Below are 20,372 nucleotides of genomic sequence, written 5' to 3' on the forward strand. Positions count from 1 at the left end.
CACATATCTTCTAATAGTAATAATAAATAATTAATCATCTAATATCTAAACACGTTTTATCATCATCTAATAATAATAAAAATAAATAGTTTATAAGTTTATATCTATACACATAATGTAATAATACCAAAAAATATTAATAATTATAAATAATAATTGTATCAAATATCTATACATGCATCATCTTATAATACTACTACTACTATTAATGATAATAATAATGATAATAATAATGATAGTATAATCAAATATCTATACATGTATGTAATAATAATAATATTAATAATTATAAATAATAATAATTGTATCAAATATCTATACACTTATCTAATAATAATAATAATAATAATGATAGTATAATCAAATGTCTATTCATGTATCTAATAATAATAATAATAATAATAATAATATAATCAAATGTTTATACATGTATCTAATAATAACAACAATAATAATAATAATAATAGTATAATCAAATGTCAATACATGTATCTAATAATAATAATAATAATAATGATAGTATAATCAAATGTCAATACATGTATCTAATAATAATAATAATAATAATGATAGTATAATCAAATGTCAATACATGTATCTAATAATAATAATAATAATAATAATAGTATAATCAAATGTCAATACATGTATCTAATAATAATAATAATAATAATGATAGTATAATCAAATGTCAATACATGTATCTAATAATAATAATAATAATAATAATAGTATAATCAAATGTCAATACATGTATCTAATAATAATAATAATAATAATGATAGTATAATCAAATGTCAATACATGTATCTAATAATAATAATAATAATAATAATAATAGTATAATCAAATGTCTATACATGTATCTAATAATAACAATAATAATAATAATAATAGTATAATCAAATGTCAAAACATTTATCTAATAATAACAATAATAATAATAATAGTATAATCAAATGTCAATACATGTATCTAATAATAATAATAATAATAATAATGATAGTATAATCAAATGTCAAAACATTTATCTAATAATAACAATAATAATAATAATAATAATAATAATAGTATAATCAAATGTCTATACATTTATCTAATAATAACAATAATAATAATAATAATAGTATAATCAAATGTCAAAACATTCATCTAATAATAATAATAATAGTATAATCAAATGTCAATACATTTATCTAATAATAATAATAATAATAATAATAATAATAATAATAATGATAGTATAATCAAATGTCAGTACATGTATCCAATAATAATAACAACAACAACAACAACAACAACAACAACAATAATAATAATAGTATAATCAAATGTCAATACATGTATCTAATAATAATAATAATAATAATAAGAATAATAACAATAATAAGAAAAATAGTATAATCAAATGTCAATACATGTATCTAATAATAATAATAATAATAATAATAATATAGCCAAATATCTATACACATATCAAATATGAGCTATTAAAAATATTAAATATCATCAAATATCTATACACACATCATTTCTATCATGGACAACAACAATCAGCCATGTTCAGTATTACAGAGCTGCTCAACAGACTCAGAAGATCCTTCGTCCCCAGAGTCATTAGACTCTTCAACTCTTCCCAGCGAGAGTAACTGAGTACTGAGTGTCGCAGCTATATATCTGTCTGTCTAGCTATACACATATCATTAATTATTAATCCATGTTTTCAGTGCAGCACCTACACTACCTCCTAAGCCATTGTGTGCTTATGCTAAAAAGCTTTTTATAAGAAAAATAAAACTGAACCAACTGTGTCACTGTTTCTGTATCACACTGAGGAAGAACTCATTTCCCAAGAATCAATTTGGCAGCATAATTTGAGACGTAACATAAAAAGGCCGTTTTCTCTGCTTTATACAGACACAATGGTTTTATCAATTCAGGTTTTTAAAAATCCTTTTCTTAAAAGGTTATTTTTTAACCTTAAGAACATGACTGGCATCTACTTACTGCTCGGCTATACCAGATTGCTCTGTAAAAGCTCACCAGTATACACATTTATACTGACCCCAGGCTACCTGCAAGCTAATTATCAGGTGGCCTTACCTGCCAGGGTTATCGATAATAAACAGATGAAGCTGACAGCACATTCACAACAGCTACACTGAGAACTGCCTAGTGCCCAACCCAAACCACAACTAATGCCCTCATCGACCGCAGGGCTCTGTTGGTATACAATGCCATCCTAATTTACCAATCCTCCAGAAGCACTGACACCAGACACTGATATACTGCACTGATCTGATCATGTCACAAAAACCACAGCAGTTTGTACAGCCCATCATGTCAGACAGGATGTTCCCAGTTTGTCTCTGTTTGGATCTGCAAATATCTGCCAGTTAATCTCTGTCCAGAGCTTTTTTCTCAAAAGAAAACATTAAAAATTTAAAACATTAGAAATGAAACTGAGCGACTCTGGAGCTGCTCCAATAAACAGGACATCAACTACGTCAGTTTGGAGATAAAGAGGATTTAGAAAGTATTTGGACCCCTTGACATTTGAACACTTTACTGTGTTGTGGATCTGATTTTAAATGGTTATAATTACCATTTTTAACCATCAGTCTACACTTAATCACAGATAATGACTAAGTGATTTTTTAAAAGTGAATTACACATCAAAAACTGAAATAACTTATAAATAACTTATTCATAACGGTATTCACACCCTTTACTCAGTTCTTTGTAGAAGCAGCAATTACAGCCCTTCTTGAAGTCTTCCTAAAAATATCTCTTTTTTCTAATCCTAATGGCAAATCCTCACAAGTTCTGTTAGACTGCGTAGCGATTCATGTTAGGGATGTTAAACGATTAACCGGTTAACTAATCACTCACAAAGAAGTCATTTTTCGATTAACGCTGACATTTAAAAAGATCATTTAAATTTCTTTCAAACAGCTGATGCTTGATTTAAACTGAGAGCAGGACTTAAGTGTTCAGAGTGCTGATTTGAAGAAGAAGAAGAATGCCTTTATTTATCATATATACATATACATGTGTACAGTACAATGATTTTTTTTCAGCATATCCCAGCTGGTTTGGAAGCTGGGGTCAGAATGCAGGGCCAGCTATGGTACGGCGCCCCTGGAGCAGACAGGGTTAGAGGTCTTGCTCAAAAGCCCAACAGTTGCTGCATAGCAGAGCTTTTATTTGAACCGACAATCTTCCAACTGATAACCCAAAGCCCTACCCACTTGGCTACCACTGTATGCATGCATTAGATGGTGTACAAACTCATTTAAAGATAAAGCGCTGTAGTTCTACTCCAAACAGCAAAGCTTTAACGACGAAACTACTAAACATTTTCTGGAAGCTAGTTTGTGTATAAATAAAGTCAAACTCTACACATGTGAGTCTGTGTAGACCTGCAGGCCATCCCACACTGCTGGACTGTGACAGTGAATCATATGCAGAAATAAATTGAATATAAAGGGAATGCAAAACTATATAATTATAAAGCAAAAACATCCAAGATGGCACAGCAGGAAGCTAGCAAGTCGACTATATACCGCAGACCGTGCAAAATGCTGAAGGGTTTGATTTTAAGAAGGCTCAAGCTTGTGTAGTCGTCAACTCTGGACAGTTCTATCACAACAAGCACTCATTATGCAGGAAGATGTGGTGAAGATGACATGCTAAGCAATGTCCTGCCAAGAGAAAGCAAAGCAAAGGACTGTAACTTCCTGCAAACGTATGTTATATCGGCTCAGTAAAGGTCATATTTGCAGCCTCGGTTTGCTTTTCTATCCTTTGTTTTATGAGTGAGAATGAAATGAGAATAAACTGATTGCTGGGATCTCCTTATTTGCTCCGTGCGCCCCGTGGGCAGCGTCCTGTGACCACTGATGAAGGTCTAGAAGATGACCAACTCAAACGGCAGCAATAGATGAGCGATCGTCTTTGATGTTACATCTACATGGCGGACCAACTAGGTAGGAGTGTCTAATAGAGTGGACAGTGAGTGGACACGGTATTTAAAAACTCCATCAGCATTGAATGATCCACCACCTAAATAATACCTGCTCTGTGGTGGTCCTGTGGGGGTCTTGACCACTGAAGAACAGGATGAGAGCAGGCTAAAAAAATTATGTAGAGAAATAGATGGACTACAGTCAGTAATTGTAGAACTACAAAGTGCTCCTATATGGTAAGTGGAGCTGATAAAATGGACAGTGAGTGTAGAAACAAGGAGGTGGTTTTAATGTTATGGCTGATCAGTGTATACTGATGCTAAGTAGCATCACTCACCAGGCAGAGGCAGAACCCTTCGTTTCACAGTGAGGGTGACCTGGCCGTTGCGTGCCGCCGCATGCATGAGGTCGATGACGTAGCTGTGCGGCCGACCTCCCACGGGCATCCTGTCCACAGACACCAACTCGTCTCCGGGACGCAGCCGACCGTCCCGCTCTGCTGGACTGTTCTCTATGATGGCTCCAATTACGATCTGTGACAGTGAATCATATGCAGTAATAAATTAAATATAAAAGTAAAGCAGAACTATATAATTATAAAGCAGAACATCGAGATGGGACAGTAGAAAGCTAGCAGGTCGACTGTACACCGCAGACCGTGCGTAATGCTAAGCTGTTTGATTTTGAGAAGGCTCTTGCTAGGGCTGTCGCGGTGACATAATTTCCCCTTGCGGTATTCAGCCTGTCTCAATATCGCGGTATGCGGTTATATCGCCATTTTTTTGTTGTTTTTGAAAATTACTTAATTGATCTGGATTTTAGAGCTATATAAACAAGCTTTATTGTTAGGCTATGATTCGATATATTATTGCTTTATAATGACAAAGATGAGACAGCTTTAAGACCAATGAAATGCGTGTTTAGGCTATTGTTAAATACAGAACAGAGCAGGGATGCGCGTCTTTTCTCTATTAAAAAAAGGTTTAAATAAGCTTCTAGCCTAGGTTAGATATACACTGTGAAACAAAAAAAAAGTGTTTAGGCTAAATATTTTAAATGCACATCTAATCAAAATATGGTAAAAAAATAGAATAAAGAATAAAGTCTGTAAGAGTTTAAACCTGCGTTATCATGCGCGCTAGACGAACCAACATGTTCACCTGATGTGTTTTAGAGAGGATCTGAGTGGGGTAGCGATGTTCCCCTCGGTACTAAAACTCTCTCTGATGGTGCTCGTTGCATTAATACACTGTAGATGTACTGAACCTGCATGCGACTTTAGAGATCAGAGAAAGTCTAGCCTGGTTATCGCGCCACTATTAACCATCTATTTAGTAGGTATAATTAACATAACAATATATACTACGTTTCAAGTTATTATTCGTTTCAATACATTTTTATTCAACAAAAAAATGCATTTAAATCATTCCAGCAAGCCAGCAAGAGAGAATCTGCAGGCTGCAATGCCATATTAACCGTCATTAAGTGTTTTAGTTCGCCAAGGCTGTTTAAATATAGTCTAAATTACAAGTATTTATTGAGTGTGAACTCAATTTAATCATTAATAAACTTGCCTATAATTCCTGTTGCGATTGTTTACATTTTAAAACACAAAGCCTGACACTCAGCAGCAACGCATGAGAACAGGTTGCGGGAAAATGTCGCTCCTAGCTCATTTTCATTATGAATTTATTTAACATTTATTACGCACGAATGTAAGCGTATAAAACAAGATGGACCTGCAACAATAAAAAAAAGGAGAAGAAAGAAAAAACGTGAATATCGCGGTGTTGCAGTTGTCCAGCATGCCCTGCGGTTGGCTGGTCTATACCGCGATATTTCAAAATTGCGGTTAGCGCGACAGCCCTAGCTCTTGCTAGTGTAGTCGCCGGCGCTGGACTAAAAGGTGCAGCTGAGTGGGCAGCTCTACCCACAATAACAAGCGCTCATTATGCAGGAAGACGTGGTGAAGATGACATGCTAAGCAATGTCCTGCCAAGAGAAAGCAAAGCAAAGGACTGTAACTTCCTGCAAACGTATGTTATTCAGTAATTGTTTTGACGGCTCAGTAAAGGTCATGTTTGCAGCCTCGGTTTGCTTTTCTTTCCCTCGTTTTCTGAGCCAGAATGAAATGAGAATGAACTGATTGTCGGGATCTCCTTGTATGCCCCATACGAGCCTTGTCACGGGCCTCCGGACTCACTGCCTGCACCGCTTCGTCTCCTCCCAGGATGCGGAAGCCAAAGCCGGTCTTCTCTCTCAGAAGGTGAACCTCCACTTCCTGGTACTCCCCGCCTGAGGACACAGAGAAGCATGTGGATTGGTACCACAGCAGATCAAGCACTATGACATACCTGTCATGCTTACCCATGTTGGGAACTCTGTGTGTGTGTGTGCGTGCCTTGTAGACATGTGTACGGCATAGTGGGAGCTGTGGTTTGTTTACACATGCTGGTATAACATATAGTCTGAGCAAAGAAGAGCAGTAAAGGTGTGTGTGTGTGTGTGTGTTTTAGACATGTGTACGGCATAGTGGGAGCTGTGGTTTGTTTACACATGCTGGTATAACATATAGTCTGAGCAAAGAAGAGCAGTAAAGGTGTGTGTGTGTGTGTGTGTGTGTGTGTGTTTTAGACATGTGTACGGCATAGTGGGAGCTGTGGTTTGTTTACACATGCTGGTATAACATACTGTAGTCTGAGCAAAGAAGAGCAGTAAAGGTGACATTTGTACTGCATAGTGGGAGCTGTGGTTTGTTTACACATGCTGCTTTAGTATATAGTCTGAGCAGAGCAGTGAAGGTGTGTGTGTGTGTGTGTGTGTGTGTGTGTGTTTTAGACATGTGTACAGCATAGTGGGAGCTGTGGTTTGTTTACACATGCTGGTATAACATATAGTCTGAGCAAAGAAGAGCAGTAGAGGTGTGTGTGTGTGTGTGTGTGTGTGTGCATGCCTTTTTGACATGTGTACGGCATAGTGGGAGCTGTGGTTTGTTTACACATGCTGGTATAACATATAGTCTGAGCAAAGAAGAGCAGTAGAGGTGTGTGTGTGTGTGTGTGTGTGTGTGTGTGTGTGTGTGTGTGTGTGTGTGTGTGTGCGTGCATTTTTGACATGTGTACGGCATAGTGGGAGCTGTGGTTTGTTTACACATGCTGGTATAACATATAGTCTGAGCAAAGAAGAGCAGTAGAGGTGTGTGTGTGTGTGTGCGTGCCTTTTTGACATGTGTACTGCATAGTGGGAGCTGTGGTTTGTTTACACATGCTGCTTTAGTATATAGTCTGAGCAGAGCAGTGAAGGTGTGTGTGTGTGTGTGTGTGTGTGTGTGTGTGTGTGTGTGTGTGCCTTTTTGACATTTGTACTGCATAGTGGGAGCTGTGGTTTGTTTACACATGCTGCTATAGTATATAGTCTGAGCAGAGCAGTGAAGGTGTGTGTGTGTGTGTGTGTGTGTGTGTTTAAGATGAAGTGAGAGGAGCTAATAGAATATTTTTGAGGCAACAGAAAATAAAAACCCAAACTGTAAAGATACAAAATAAATAAAAATGGGAGCTTCAGGCATTCTACAGATTTTTCATGATTTCATTATCTTTAGGTTGCCAGGTTTGCGGTGAGATTACATTTACAAGCTTTGTTAAAATGCATTATTCTGTTACTAATCTAGAAAGCAAACGTTCGAACATCATAGAAAGAAATGGAAAATTTCCTAAGGGCTTGTGTTTTAAAAGGATGGAAAACTTGATAATACCTGCAAAAATGTGTAAAATTCTACAGAGGATTCTATCTAGTAATTAAGCAAAATAATCTTAGAAACTCAATTTGTTTTAATCTAAGGCAAATATAATAAATACATATTGAATAAAACTTTCATTTGACAGCACTGTAATGTTAAATTTAACTGCCACCTACTGAAATATAACTCATTTACACGTTGCTGTATTTGAGCAATAAATATACACTATATGGCAAATGTATTTGGACACCTGATCATGAGCTTGTTGGACATTCCATTAAAAAAAAGGTATTAGAATAGATATAAAGTGACCTCTATGTAACTGCTTCAGCTATAAAAGCAGACACTCTTATGAGAAGACTTCTCACATGGCATGTGGGAATTTGTGCCCATTCAGTCAGTAGAGCATTTGTATAGCATCGGTCAGTAGAGCATTTGTATAGCATCGGTCAGTAGAGCATTTGTATAGCATCAGTCAGTAGAGCCTTTGTATAGCATCAGTCAGTAGAGCATTTGTTTAGCATCGGTCAGTAGAGCATTTGTATAGCATCGGTCAGTAGAGCATTTGTATAGCATCGGTCAGTAGAGCCTGTGTATAGCATCAGTCAGTAGAGCAATTGTATAGCATCAGTCAGTAGAGCATTTGTATAGCATCAGTCAGTACAGCCTTTGTATAGCATCAGTCAGTAGAGCCTTTGTATAGCATCGGTCAGTAGAGCATTTGTATAGCATCGGTCAGTAGAGCATTTGTTTAGCATCGGTCAGTAGAGCATTTGTATAGCATCGGTCAGTAGAGCATTTGTATAGCATCAGTCAGTAGAGCATTTGTATAGCATCAGTCAGTACAGCCTTTGTATAGCATCGGTCAGTAGAGCCTTTGTATAGCATCAGTCAGTAGAGCATTTGTTTAGCATCAGTCAGTAGAGCATTTGTTTAGCATCAGTCAGTAGAGCATTTGTATAGCATCAGTCAGTAGAACATTTGTAGAAATAGAGTGACCTATATGTAACCTTTTTAGCGATAACAACAGACACTCTTATGAAAAGACTTCTCACATGGCATGTGGGAATTTGTGCCCATTCAGTCAGTAGAGCATTTGTATAGCATCAGTCAGTAGAGCATTTGTTTAGCATCAGTCAGTAGAGCATTTGTTTAGCATCAATCAGTAGAGCATTTGTAGAAATAGAGTGACCTCTGTGTGATCTTTCCAGCTATAACAACAGCTACTCTTATGAGAAGACTTCTCACATGGCATGTGGGAATTTGTGCCCATTCAGTCAGTAGAGCATTTGTATAGCATCAGTCTGTAGAGCATTTGTAGAAATAGAGTGACCTCTGTGTGATCTTTCCAGCTATAACAACAGCTACTCTTATGAGAAAGCTTCTCACAAGACATGGGAATTTGTGCCCATTCAGTCAGTAGAGCATTTGTACGGCTGGGCACTGATGTTGCTCAAGAAAGCCTCAATTGATGTGGCAGTTTGATCCAAAGCTGTTCAGTGGGACTGAAGTCCGGGCTCTGTACACCCTGAATTTCATTAAATTAAGATTTTCTTAATAGAGCTTGTCTTAATAGAGCTTACTCTGTGCATATGGACACTGTAAAGGGATTTCCATACACTGTTGCTGCAAAGTTAAAAGCATATAATTTCTTTTTATATGTAATTTATTACACCTGTTAGCAACTGTTCTGGCTGAAACACATGGATTCAAAATTTAAAAGAGGTGTCCCAATACTTTTGGTAAATAAATGTATCAATTATTCTCTAAGATACAACTCCTATACTAAATAAGTAATATGGATATCCATTTACTGACCCCCAATTTCATTGATCAATTAAAAGAGACCCTCACGGGACCCCCCTGATTAGATAATGCTTGGGTGGTGGACCAATCCCATCACTGCAGTGGTAATGACATGGTATTGAGTGTTACTGGTTTGCTGATGGCCACACACTGTGCTGCTTGTTTAGACCATGACTATTCCCACTGCTGGACAGCTTTTATTTAAGTGATGTTTAGATTTAACAGCACTGGCAAAATGAAATTTGGGAGTCTGGGTGTCTAGTGTAATGAAACTATTCTAAATATGGTTAACATTGATCAAGTAACTAAGAGGGAATTTATTTTTCATATGGCCAGTTAATGTTGCATATTCTTTTATCCTTCAGTAAATAAAACGATGAAAAAATCTTCAGAGTCTGAAACAAAAGGGACTAATACTTTTTCATAGCACTGTAAATCAGAATGCTCAGAATAGACCTCTGCGGAATAAAGTTATCACAATATGGTCTAGTAATATCTTCCTGATTTGCTGTTTACTCTCCACTCTTGGACTCGACACAAAAGCACACGACCATGAAAACAGACTAATGGGGTGAATCGGTGGGAATCCAAACACTGACACACCTGCAGCTGCAATTTCTGTCTGACAATTTAGACTCATAAACAAAACACATTGTAGCTACGACTGCTCATTCCTCCAGCACACATGGGTAACAATAAATGATGTCATTTTGTTTATATACTATATGGCCAAAAGTATTTGGACATCTGACCATGACCTTGTTGGACATCCTATTTAAAAACAAATGGTATTAAAACAGAGTGACCTCTATGTGATCTTTTCAGTTATAACAGCCACCCTTCTGAAAAGGCTTCTCACAAGACTTTGAAGTATGTCTGTGGGGATTTTCCCATTTAGTCAAATGAGCATTTGTATAGCTGAGTACTGATGTTGCTCAAGAAAGCCTCAATTTATGTTCCAGTTTATTTCAAAGCTGTTCAGTAGGACTGAGGTCAGGGCTGAGGTCACTGGAGTTTCTTTAATTTAAGCTTTTCTTCATGTCTTCACCTGTCTTTTCTTCCTTTTAGAGCGTCCAATTGCCCGATTGCGTCATGCTTTCTCTCCACCAATGCCGATTCCCGCTCTGATTGAGGAGAATTAAGCTAACCCACGCCCCCTCCGACACGTGGGCAGCAGCCGTATGCATTTTGTCACCTACACTTTGGCGAGTGCAGTGCAGATCAGCACTGTGTACGGAGAGACACACCCTGACAGCACTCTTTTCCCATCTCTGGGCAGGCACCATCAATCACCCAGCAGAGGTCGTAATTGCATTAGTTATGAGAGAGACCCTATCCGGCTTCAATATCCGACCCCTATCTGAACAACAGGCCAATCGTTGTTCATGTGGCTGCTCAGCCCAGCCGGCAGGCAGAGCATCTGTAATGATTTTGACTGGGGTACATAGAGTGTAATTTTTGTCCATACTTTTGCCCATATAGTGTATTTTAATTGTACTTTGTATATATATATATTCAATCTATGTATAGCTAAGCCATAGGAGTGTGTAAATCAACTGTCAGTTATTTAGCAACAGTACAAAGCCGGAGTATTCTAAATCTGCCATAAAACTGACCTGAGACTCTAGGACATGAGGTCATTACAAGAGAAAACTAATCAATTCAAAACTCAACCCCAGTTCAGTTTCCAGAAACCTCATTAGTTTTAAGCGTATTAATGATTTTGTATTGCACACATATTGGTGTCACCAGACCCCATACAAAATCTCATGTTTTAGTCTGGAGCACGGCTTAATATAGACCCATACTGGGATCCACTGAGAATTCAGTACATGCAGATGCATCAGGTACTGAATATGGAACAATATGATATCCACGACGTACGATATTCTTATTCAGGAGAACAAACTGCTGCATGATCTACTTGCCTGTAGTCATTGAGCATCCGCGGTGCACCGGGCTCTGCGAGGGAAGTAAAGTGGAGACTGTAATCAGGAAGGGTTTATGCGACGAAATGATGCTTTTATGAGAATGAATGGCCTCGATTGGTATTCATTTACACAGGATGAAAGTACGATACAGTAGGTGTGTGTGTGTGTGTGTGTGTGTGTGATCTCGACTGGCTTACATAACGTGAGCAGAATTGCTTCACAGCAATAGAACGTGTGATGCAATGAGGTCTGAATATCGCAGATGAAACCTGGACATATGGAGGCCAGGCGTGTGAAAGTGGATTCAAGATAACACCAATGCTAATAAGTCTAACACTTAACACTCAAAAAATAAAGAACTCTGGACTCTAGAGCAGTGGAGACGTGTTCTCTGGAGTGACGAATTGCGCTTCTCCGTTTGGCAATCCGATAGATGAGTCTGGGTTTGGCGGTTGCCAGGAGAACAGTACTTGTCTGACTGCATTGTGCCAAGTGTAAAGTTTGGTGGAGCGGGGGATTATGGTGTGGGGTTGTTTTTCAGGAGTTGGGTTTGGCCCCTTAGTTCCAGTGAAATGAACTCTAATGCTTCAGCATACCAAGAGATTTTGGACAATTTCAACTTTGTGGGAACAGTTTGGGGATGGCCCCTACCTGTTCCAACATGACGATGATGATGATGAGCAAGGTCCATAAAGACATGGATGAGCAAGTTTGGTGTGGAAGAACTTGACTGGCCTGCACAGAGTCCTGACCTCAACCCGATAGAACACCTTTGGGATGAATTAGAGCGGAGACTGTGAGCCAGGCCTTCTCGTCCAACATCAGTGTCTGACCTCACAAATGTGCTTCTGGAAGAATGGTCAAAAATTCCCATAAACACACTCCTAAACCTTGTGGAAAGCCTTCCCAGAAGAGTTGAAGCTGTTATAGCTGCAAAGGGTGGGCTGACATTATATTAAACCCTATGGATTAAGAATGAGACGTCACTCAAGTTCATATGCGTGTGAAGGCAGACGAGCAAATACTTTTGGTAAGTCTGGAGCCATTTGTATTAGCTTTAGGTCCCAAGATCCTCAGTACAAAGAATTGTCTCTAAGTATAATGTAAATGAACAGTGGTTTCTCTTCCATGATCTGGTAGAATGCTTAATCTATCACAATATGCTTAGAGATGGTTTACTTTTTGGAAAACATGACTACATATTGAGATCTGTTGTACTCTCAGTTGTCACTTGTGGTTATATCTTTGCTTATAGACGTTGGTAAGAACTTGTCAATTGTTACTTATGCCCTGATAAATAAATACACAGAATTAAAGGAGGGTGTATTTTGTTTTTCTCATGACTGTGTGCTTAAAACCACTGCTTTCTAAGGAACATAACTTATTATTTATTGATCCACAGTGCCATTAAGCAGACAATACGAGTACAGATTGTTCTGAAACAGGCTGTTGATGTGTTTGTGCCAAGAGAACTGTTCATGCTGCTTTATTTGTTGATGCTGCACAAATGGAAAGAAACAGCAAACTTGTATTTTCTTATCATATATGATGCAACTTTAGGATTCATTTTATTCAGATGTAATATTTGTAATTAAAATGAGAGGTATTTAGGAAAACCCAATCTGTAAACTTATGCTGAGAAGAAATTGGTCCGGATTGCCGTACACCATGCATTAACCATTAAAACCTCCACCGTAAAAAAAAAAAAAAAGGTCCACCGTGAATTTAAAGCTGCTGAATTGTGGTAGCCACTGTCCACAGTAAAGAAAGCTTCATATTACAATAGACCTTGCTGCAGCAAAATGTGGAATGAGGAATACATTACCCCATCTACCCATTCATTGTTTCCTGTGCCACCGACTGCCACACAAACTTAATGCATAACATCAACCCTATACTTAAAAGTGACAAATTGCTATTTTTTTTATCAAATTTTCCCAAACCAATAAGTTAATCAGTACAAAACACTTATAATGCCTCAGGCTTATCTAGTTGTTGTTTTGCATACTCCAGATGTTGACGTGTGATTAGGTGACAGGTAAGTTCTCCCTCTGATGACTCTTTTATGCAGATCAGTAAAAGTTTGAATCATCACTACAGTGTCAGCTTAACCTTTCTGCTGTTGTTTGCTGTAATACAGGAGTTTTGCTTTGTCCTCCGGTCAGCATGAATGGTTTTATCTAAAGGTTTTACTGATCATCCAAGTCTTGCCTTGACTAAATAATGACAGTTTGAATAGTGAAAATTGTGGTTAAATACGCTGGTAAGTATGTGTATGTTATGTATGTGTATGTTATGTATGTGTATGTTATGTATGTGTATGTTATGTTATGGTGGACTCTGGAGTTTTAAAAGAAAGTCTGTGTTAGGTTCCTTTATGCATGTTTTGTAATATAAAAAATCTACTGGGTCAAAATAGGCATACTGCAAGATTACATTAGCAGTGTAGAAAATTATATAATGCAGTTAATCTGTGTGGTATGGCCTACTAAATTCTCATAAATTATTAGGAATGAGTACAGCTGGAAAGTTTTCTGTGCCCATAAAAATAGGGTAAGTTTGATTGTACTTAAGCATTACAGTGAAAAGGCCAAGAGAGCTCTGTACATATATCAAAAATTAATTCTACATTTTCTTGTCTGGAATGTCACTTGGAGCCATTTCTGGCCAGCATAAAGTGGTTTTATCTAAAGGTTTTATTTGATCTTCCAAGTCTTGTCTTGACTATTAATGTTTAATGACATTTTAAAAGTGTTTAGAATTTATATACACCGATCAGCCATAACATTAAAACCACCTCCTTGTTTCTACACTCACTGTCCATTTTATCAGCTCCACTTACCATATAGAAGCACTTTGAAGTTCTACAATTACTGACTGTAGTTCATCTGTTTCTCTACATACTTTTTTAACCTGCTTTCACCGTGGTCTTCAATGGTCAGGACCACTACAGAGCAGGTATTATTTGGGTGGTGGATCATTCTTAGCACTGCAGTGACACTGACATGGTGGTGGTGTGTTAGTGTGTGTTGTGCTGGTATGAGTGGATCAGACACAGCAGCACTGCTGGAGTTTTTAAATACCGTGTCCACTCACTGTCCACTCTATTAGACACTCCTACCTAGTTGGTCCAACTTGTAGATGTAAAGTCAGAGACAATCGCTCATCTATTGCTGCTGTTTGAGTTGGTCATCTTCGAGACCTTGATCAGCGGTCACAGGATGCTGCCCACGGGGTGCTGCTGGATATATTTTTGTTTAATGGACTATTCTCAGTGAGACAGTGAGATGTTTAAAAACTCCAGCAGCGCTGCTGTGTCTGATCCACTCATACCAGCACAACACACACTAACACACCACCACCATGTCAGTGTCACTGCAGTGCTGAGAATGATCCACCACCCAAATAATACCTGCTCTGTAGTGGTCCTGTGGGGGTCCTGACCATTGAAGAACAGCATGAAAGGGGGCTAACAAAGCATGTAGAGGAACAGATTAACTACAGTCAGTAATTGTAGAACTACAAAGTGCTTCTATATGGTAAGTGGAGCTGATACAATAGACAGTGAGTGTAGAAACAAGGAGGTGGTTTTAATGTTATGGCTGATCGGTGTATATATACAGTATATATCCTGTCCCATGTGGCAGAAAAGGTCTTGTGGTATGACTTACGCCTGCTCTCATATAGAGCTCGAGACTTTTCATACAGGTCATAGGGGTCGGGTTTGCTGAGGTGGGCTCCTTCTGTGTCAGGTGCTGATGTGCAGTGGTGCGTCTGGCCAACATGAGGGGTGGTGTGGGGGAGGCCGGTGGCTGACAGGCCTGTTTGAGGACTTCCCTGTGGGTCCCACTGCAAACACACACACACAAAACAAACACAATAGTTAAAAAATATCTCCATAATGATTATAGACTAATAAATACAACTGTATGGTATTGCCTATACCAAGTTGTTTCCCCCCAAGTTTTCACGTCAGAGGAATTTGTTCTGACAAGTGCTTACACACTTAATTAAGAACATCCAGAGAGATTAAAGAACAGTAGGCAACTTAGTAAGACTTTACTATCTGGATTACTGATAATTTTTAACACCTATTACCTGCTATACAGCCAAACATTTGACACAATGAACACTGTCAATACCATTCCTGAACTCATACTGTGGCAAAGGTGGCCCCAAATATTACATGCAAGCCAATATGCATTATTATAAATGTATTTATTCACAGTACACAGTTTAACCTGATCAGGATTGCAATATGTATGGAAACACTGAGCTTAAAGTGTATTTATATCCTGGACAGGGCTCAGGTCAACTGCAGGCAATCCACTTATACACTAACTTACATAATAGTAATACAGTGATAGTTTGCAGCATATTGTTGAGATAAAACAGTAAGTTAATTCATCTCAGATCCCAGTTCATCCTGATAAGAGCTGCAGTGGACCTGGCACCACCACCACTAGACAGACAAAAGAAAAGAAACAAGAGAATAGGCAACAGAACAATCAGACTCGCACAATTGGAGTAGAGTAAGTAGAGTAATTCCACAAGCTCAGGATGATGTCCGAAAATTCAAGTGGCCAAGCGCTCGCCCCACAGGAGCATCTGTAATAAGCCCCTAGCGAAGCACACAATCACCACCCTGCCAGCTACTCACTCCTCCACATTCCCAGAAAAGACATACAGATACAGGAATTCAGTAAAATCTGGGAGCAGCTATACAAGGAATGGAGCAACCCATGTCCAGCGTGGATTCATCTGTTGGGCACAGCTTAAAAAGGTTACACTATGAGAGCCGAAAGGCAATTCAGCACAGGTCAAGTTCTTCAAACAGGAGATCAAAGAACGGAGGCGTATGAGCTAGTGCCTGGCAGAGCGTGCAGATGTTAGAAAATCGTAAACACCATACAATACATGACAAAGAGCCCACAACCAACAACGTCTGCTGCAAACTGTTCAACTGTTCAGCACAGTAGAGCATCATTAATAATAATTACAGCCATCTGGTGAAAGCAATCAGGTCCAATGATAGCTGTGTATGGTCCTATAACTGCCGAAAAATATGAGGCAATTGCACAGGACCAGGTGTAAAACTCATTCCCATAATGTTCCCATATTCCAGGATGATAATGCCTCTGTACAGTCTGCTGAAATGATTCTGAAACGGTTAGATGAAAACCAGGATATGAAGTAGATTTTATGGCCTCTTCAATCGCCAGATTTAAACTGAACATTTAAAGAAAATGCTGAAGTGCAGACTGGAACTAAAAGATTTTCTTGTTGTACAATGGTCCAATATCGCCTGATAGTATGTATCAATAATGATGCAACCTCTATCTAACATTTTTTAAATGAACTTAAAAATACTCAAAATAGCGCCCAGGTGGTGCGGCGGGATATTCCGCTAGCATACCAGCGCAGAGATTCTGAACTCCTCGGTTCGAAACTCGGGAGTTGCCACCGGTCGGCTGGGCGCAATCTGGCGGGCATAACTGGCAGTGCCTGGAGCAGATCTGCAGGGGGGGGGGGACTATGTGTGGGTGGGTGGGTCTTCATACACTGTGTAAGGACCCTGATTGGCGGAAGAGACGCCTGTGCAGAGTGCATGGGCGATAAGAGGGGGGCTGTGCACAAGTCAAAAGAGGCGTGTACAGCGTCGTGCTCTCCTCAGATGCAATCGGGTATCCCTCAGCAGCAGAAGACTAATTGACTGCACTAAATCGGGAGGAAAATGGGGAGAAAATGCTTAAAAAACAAACTCAAAATACACAATTCACATGATATGATATATTTGATTGCCATTTTACCCATGAATCTACACTCAGTCGGGCATAATGTCAAAGTGAAGGTGTTCTGACTATTAATAAAAACCATAAAAAACTACAAATCTCTTATTCACAAAAGTTTGAATAATAAAGTATATATTCTCTTTTTTATTTATGTATTTTCTCCCATTTTCTCCCAATTTAGCTTAGTGTTCCGCAGCTGTGGATCCCTGATTGCAGTCGAGGTTGGTATATTGCTGCTCACGCCTCTTGCTTTTTCACCCATGCACTCTGCACAGGCACCTCTCTATCTGCCAATCAGGGTCTTTACACAGCGTTTGAAGACCCCACCCACATAGTCCGGTCATCCCGCCCTAACAGAACCGTGTCTGCTGCAGGCTCTGCCAATTATGCTCGCTAGGTGGCGCCCATCTGACCAGTGGCAACGCCAAGTTTCAAATCAAGGAGTTCAGAATCTCAGCGATGGTGTGCTAGCGGAATATCCCGCTGCGCCACCTGTTTGCCATCTACTTTATTCGTATTCTTTGTAAAAGCCCTATTTTGTAGCAGATACAGCTGCACATCTCTTTAGATACATCTCTACAAGCTGGATTTGGGCAGTTTATCCCATTGTACATGGCTGATCTTCTTAAGCTCTGTGAACTGTGTCTTCAGCTCTCTCTACAAGTATTGGATGAAGTTCACATCTGAGCTTTGACCAGTAAATGACGTTCATAGACTTTTTATTCAGCTAAAGCAAATTGGCCGTGTCTAAGGGTAAGAAAATCAATAAGAGTTTCTCCTCATTGATGCTGCAATAGAAAACCAGTAAGAGTAGTGGAGGTACACATAGGGTATAGCATGATTCTAAATGTGGTTTAACTGTCTGTGAGAAATTACAACTGCACTGGTGTAAAGAAGCAGCCTCCGACTGTCAGTTTGAATGCTAAGCGTCTGTGAACTGCATCTTTAGCTCTCTCTACAAGTATTTAATGAGGTTTACATCTGGGCTTTGACCAGTGAATGACACTTATAGACTTTTTATTTGGCAAAAGTCGTTTTAGCTGTATTCTTTGTTTGAAGGTGAACTCCTGTACAAGGGCAAGTTTGTGTGTGATCTAAAGGACAAATTCTATAAAACTGCTGGCATTCCATTAATCTATTTATGACAGAGTGTCAAGACCGAAGCCATTGTTGAGTTAAAGGCATATGATAGTATTCTGGCACCTTGAGGAAAAAGATTCTCTGGTCTGATAAGATAAAAATAAGCTCTTTAACAAGGCAGAACAGCAAGCAGTATGTGGTAAAAAAAATAAGCACTGCGTATCACCTGGCTAATACCATCCCCACAGTGAAATATAGTGGTGGCAGTATCCTGTTATGAGGGTGCATCTCAGCAGCAGGGATAGAGAACTGATATTAGTAAGAATTGGTATGGTAAGTCCTTTCTTCTCCTGGGCTTGCTCTGGATGCTGCTGGCAGCCAATAAGAAGAGATGTAACTGCTCTCAAACAGCAGCGTCATCATTGCCTGTGGGTGTTTGGTTGCCTGGTTTAACTAGCGCCAAGTAAAAAAAAAAGTGCAGTGTAATTTACAGAGCATAAAAAAAATATTTTACCACAAACCAGACATGTTCCCGCCAAAAATAAAAATCCCTGTGTAGTCCTTCACTGCCTGTGCAGTCTACATGACGAGAAAACCGTGTTTGTTCTTTGTGATCGTTGCCGTCTATTTTCGAAAGTATGACACCACGACAATGAGTTTCTTCTCCATCTCTAGTATGAACTGTTATCTAGGAATTAAAACCGTACCGTTTAGGCCGCTCAGGTGGCGCAGCGGTAAAAACACAGAACTGGCCGTGTCTGAGGGAGGGAAGGTCGGTCAGAGTTCCTCCTCATTGGTGCTGCAATAGGAAGCTCTGAGGTCAAGGCACCAGTAAGTCTGCTGAAAGTAGCAGACTGGGTCAGAGGGGACAGGTGTTAGGCTGGAGCCCTTGGAAATGACCATAACATTAAAACCACCTCCTTGTTTCTACACTCACTGTCCATTTTATCAGCTCCACTTACCATATAGAAGCACTTTGTAGTTCTACAATTACTGACTGTAGTTCATCAGTTTCTCTGCATGCTGTGTTAGCCCCCTTTCATGCTGTTCTTCAATGGTCAGGACCCCCACAGGACCACCACATTTGAGTGGTCGGTCATTCTCAGCACTGCAGTGACACTGACATGGTGGTGATGTGTTAGTGTGTGCTGTGCTGGTATGAGTGGATCAGACACAGCAGCGCTGCTGGAGTTTTAAAAAACTGTGTCCACTCACTGTTCACTCTATTGGACACTCCTACCTAGTTGGTCCATCTTGTAGATGTAAAGTCAGAGACGATCGCTCATCTATTGCTGCTGTTTGAGTTGGTCATTTTCTAGACCTTCATCAGTGGTCACAGGACGCTGCCCACGGGGCGCTGTTGGCTGGTTATTTTTGGTTGTTGGACTATTCTCAGTCCAGCAGTGACAGTGCTGCTGTGTCTTATCCACTCATAACTGCATAACACACACTAACACACCACCACCATGTCAAAGTCACTGCAGTGCTGAGAATGATTCACCACCCAAATAATACCTGCTCTGTAGTGGTCCTGGGAGAGTCCTGACCATTGAGGAACAGCATGAAAGGGGGCTAACAAAGCATGCAGAGAAACAGATGGACTACAGTCAGTAATTGTAGAACTACAAAGTGCTTTTATATGGTAAGTGGAGCTGATAAAATGGACAGTGAGTGTAGAAACAAGGAGGTGGTTTTAATGTTATGGCTGATCGGTGTATATAATAACAACAACAATAATAACAATATAATCACTGATAAATGCAACACCTGCTCTGATAAAAAAAAGGATTCAAAATATCAGATCAGCAGATTGAGGCAGCGGATGATAATATTATATTTGAATATTTGTATGCAGAGAGCACACAGCAGATCCAGACAGCAGTCTGCAGAATAACACGTTATTGCATCACCACACATGAACCGAAATCTGCTTTTCCTTTTCATGTTGATAAAAATGTCACAAAATATATAATATCTGTTCCAGAGTGTTCCCGGTGAAAGCGTGGTGCTAAATGAGCTGAGCGGACCAGCTGGGTTAAACACATAGTAAAAAACGATC

The 20,372-nt window shown here is 39.1% G+C and overlaps 1 protein-coding gene across 5 annotated transcripts in view; it reads right to left on the bottom strand.

Annotated features, from left to right (window-relative positions):
- The window catches only part of magi2b (membrane associated guanylate kinase, WW and PDZ domain containing 2b), a 194,455-nt gene that overhangs the window by 18,746 nt on the left and 155,337 nt on the right, over positions 1–20,372 (bottom strand). For 4 of the 5 annotated variants that reach the window (XM_063000734.1, XM_063000733.1, XM_063000731.1 and 1 more), the window contains 4 exons: positions 15,113–15,290; positions 6,172–6,263; positions 4,306–4,501; positions 4,077–4,133 (listed from right to left, as the gene is read on the bottom strand). In XM_063000734.1, coding sequence (XP_062856804.1) covers positions 4,077–4,133; positions 4,306–4,501; positions 6,172–6,263; positions 15,113–15,290 — 523 coding nt within the window. The remainder of the gene's footprint in view (positions 1–4,076; positions 4,134–4,305; positions 4,502–6,171; positions 6,264–15,112; positions 15,291–20,372) is intronic. The other variant, XM_063000732.1, reaches the window with a different exon arrangement.

Source organism: Trichomycterus rosablanca, chromosome 8 (assembly GCF_030014385.1).
Source record: "Trichomycterus rosablanca isolate fTriRos1 chromosome 8, fTriRos1.hap1, whole genome shotgun sequence".
NCBI lineage: Eukaryota > Metazoa > Chordata > Actinopteri > Siluriformes > Trichomycteridae > Trichomycterus > Trichomycterus rosablanca.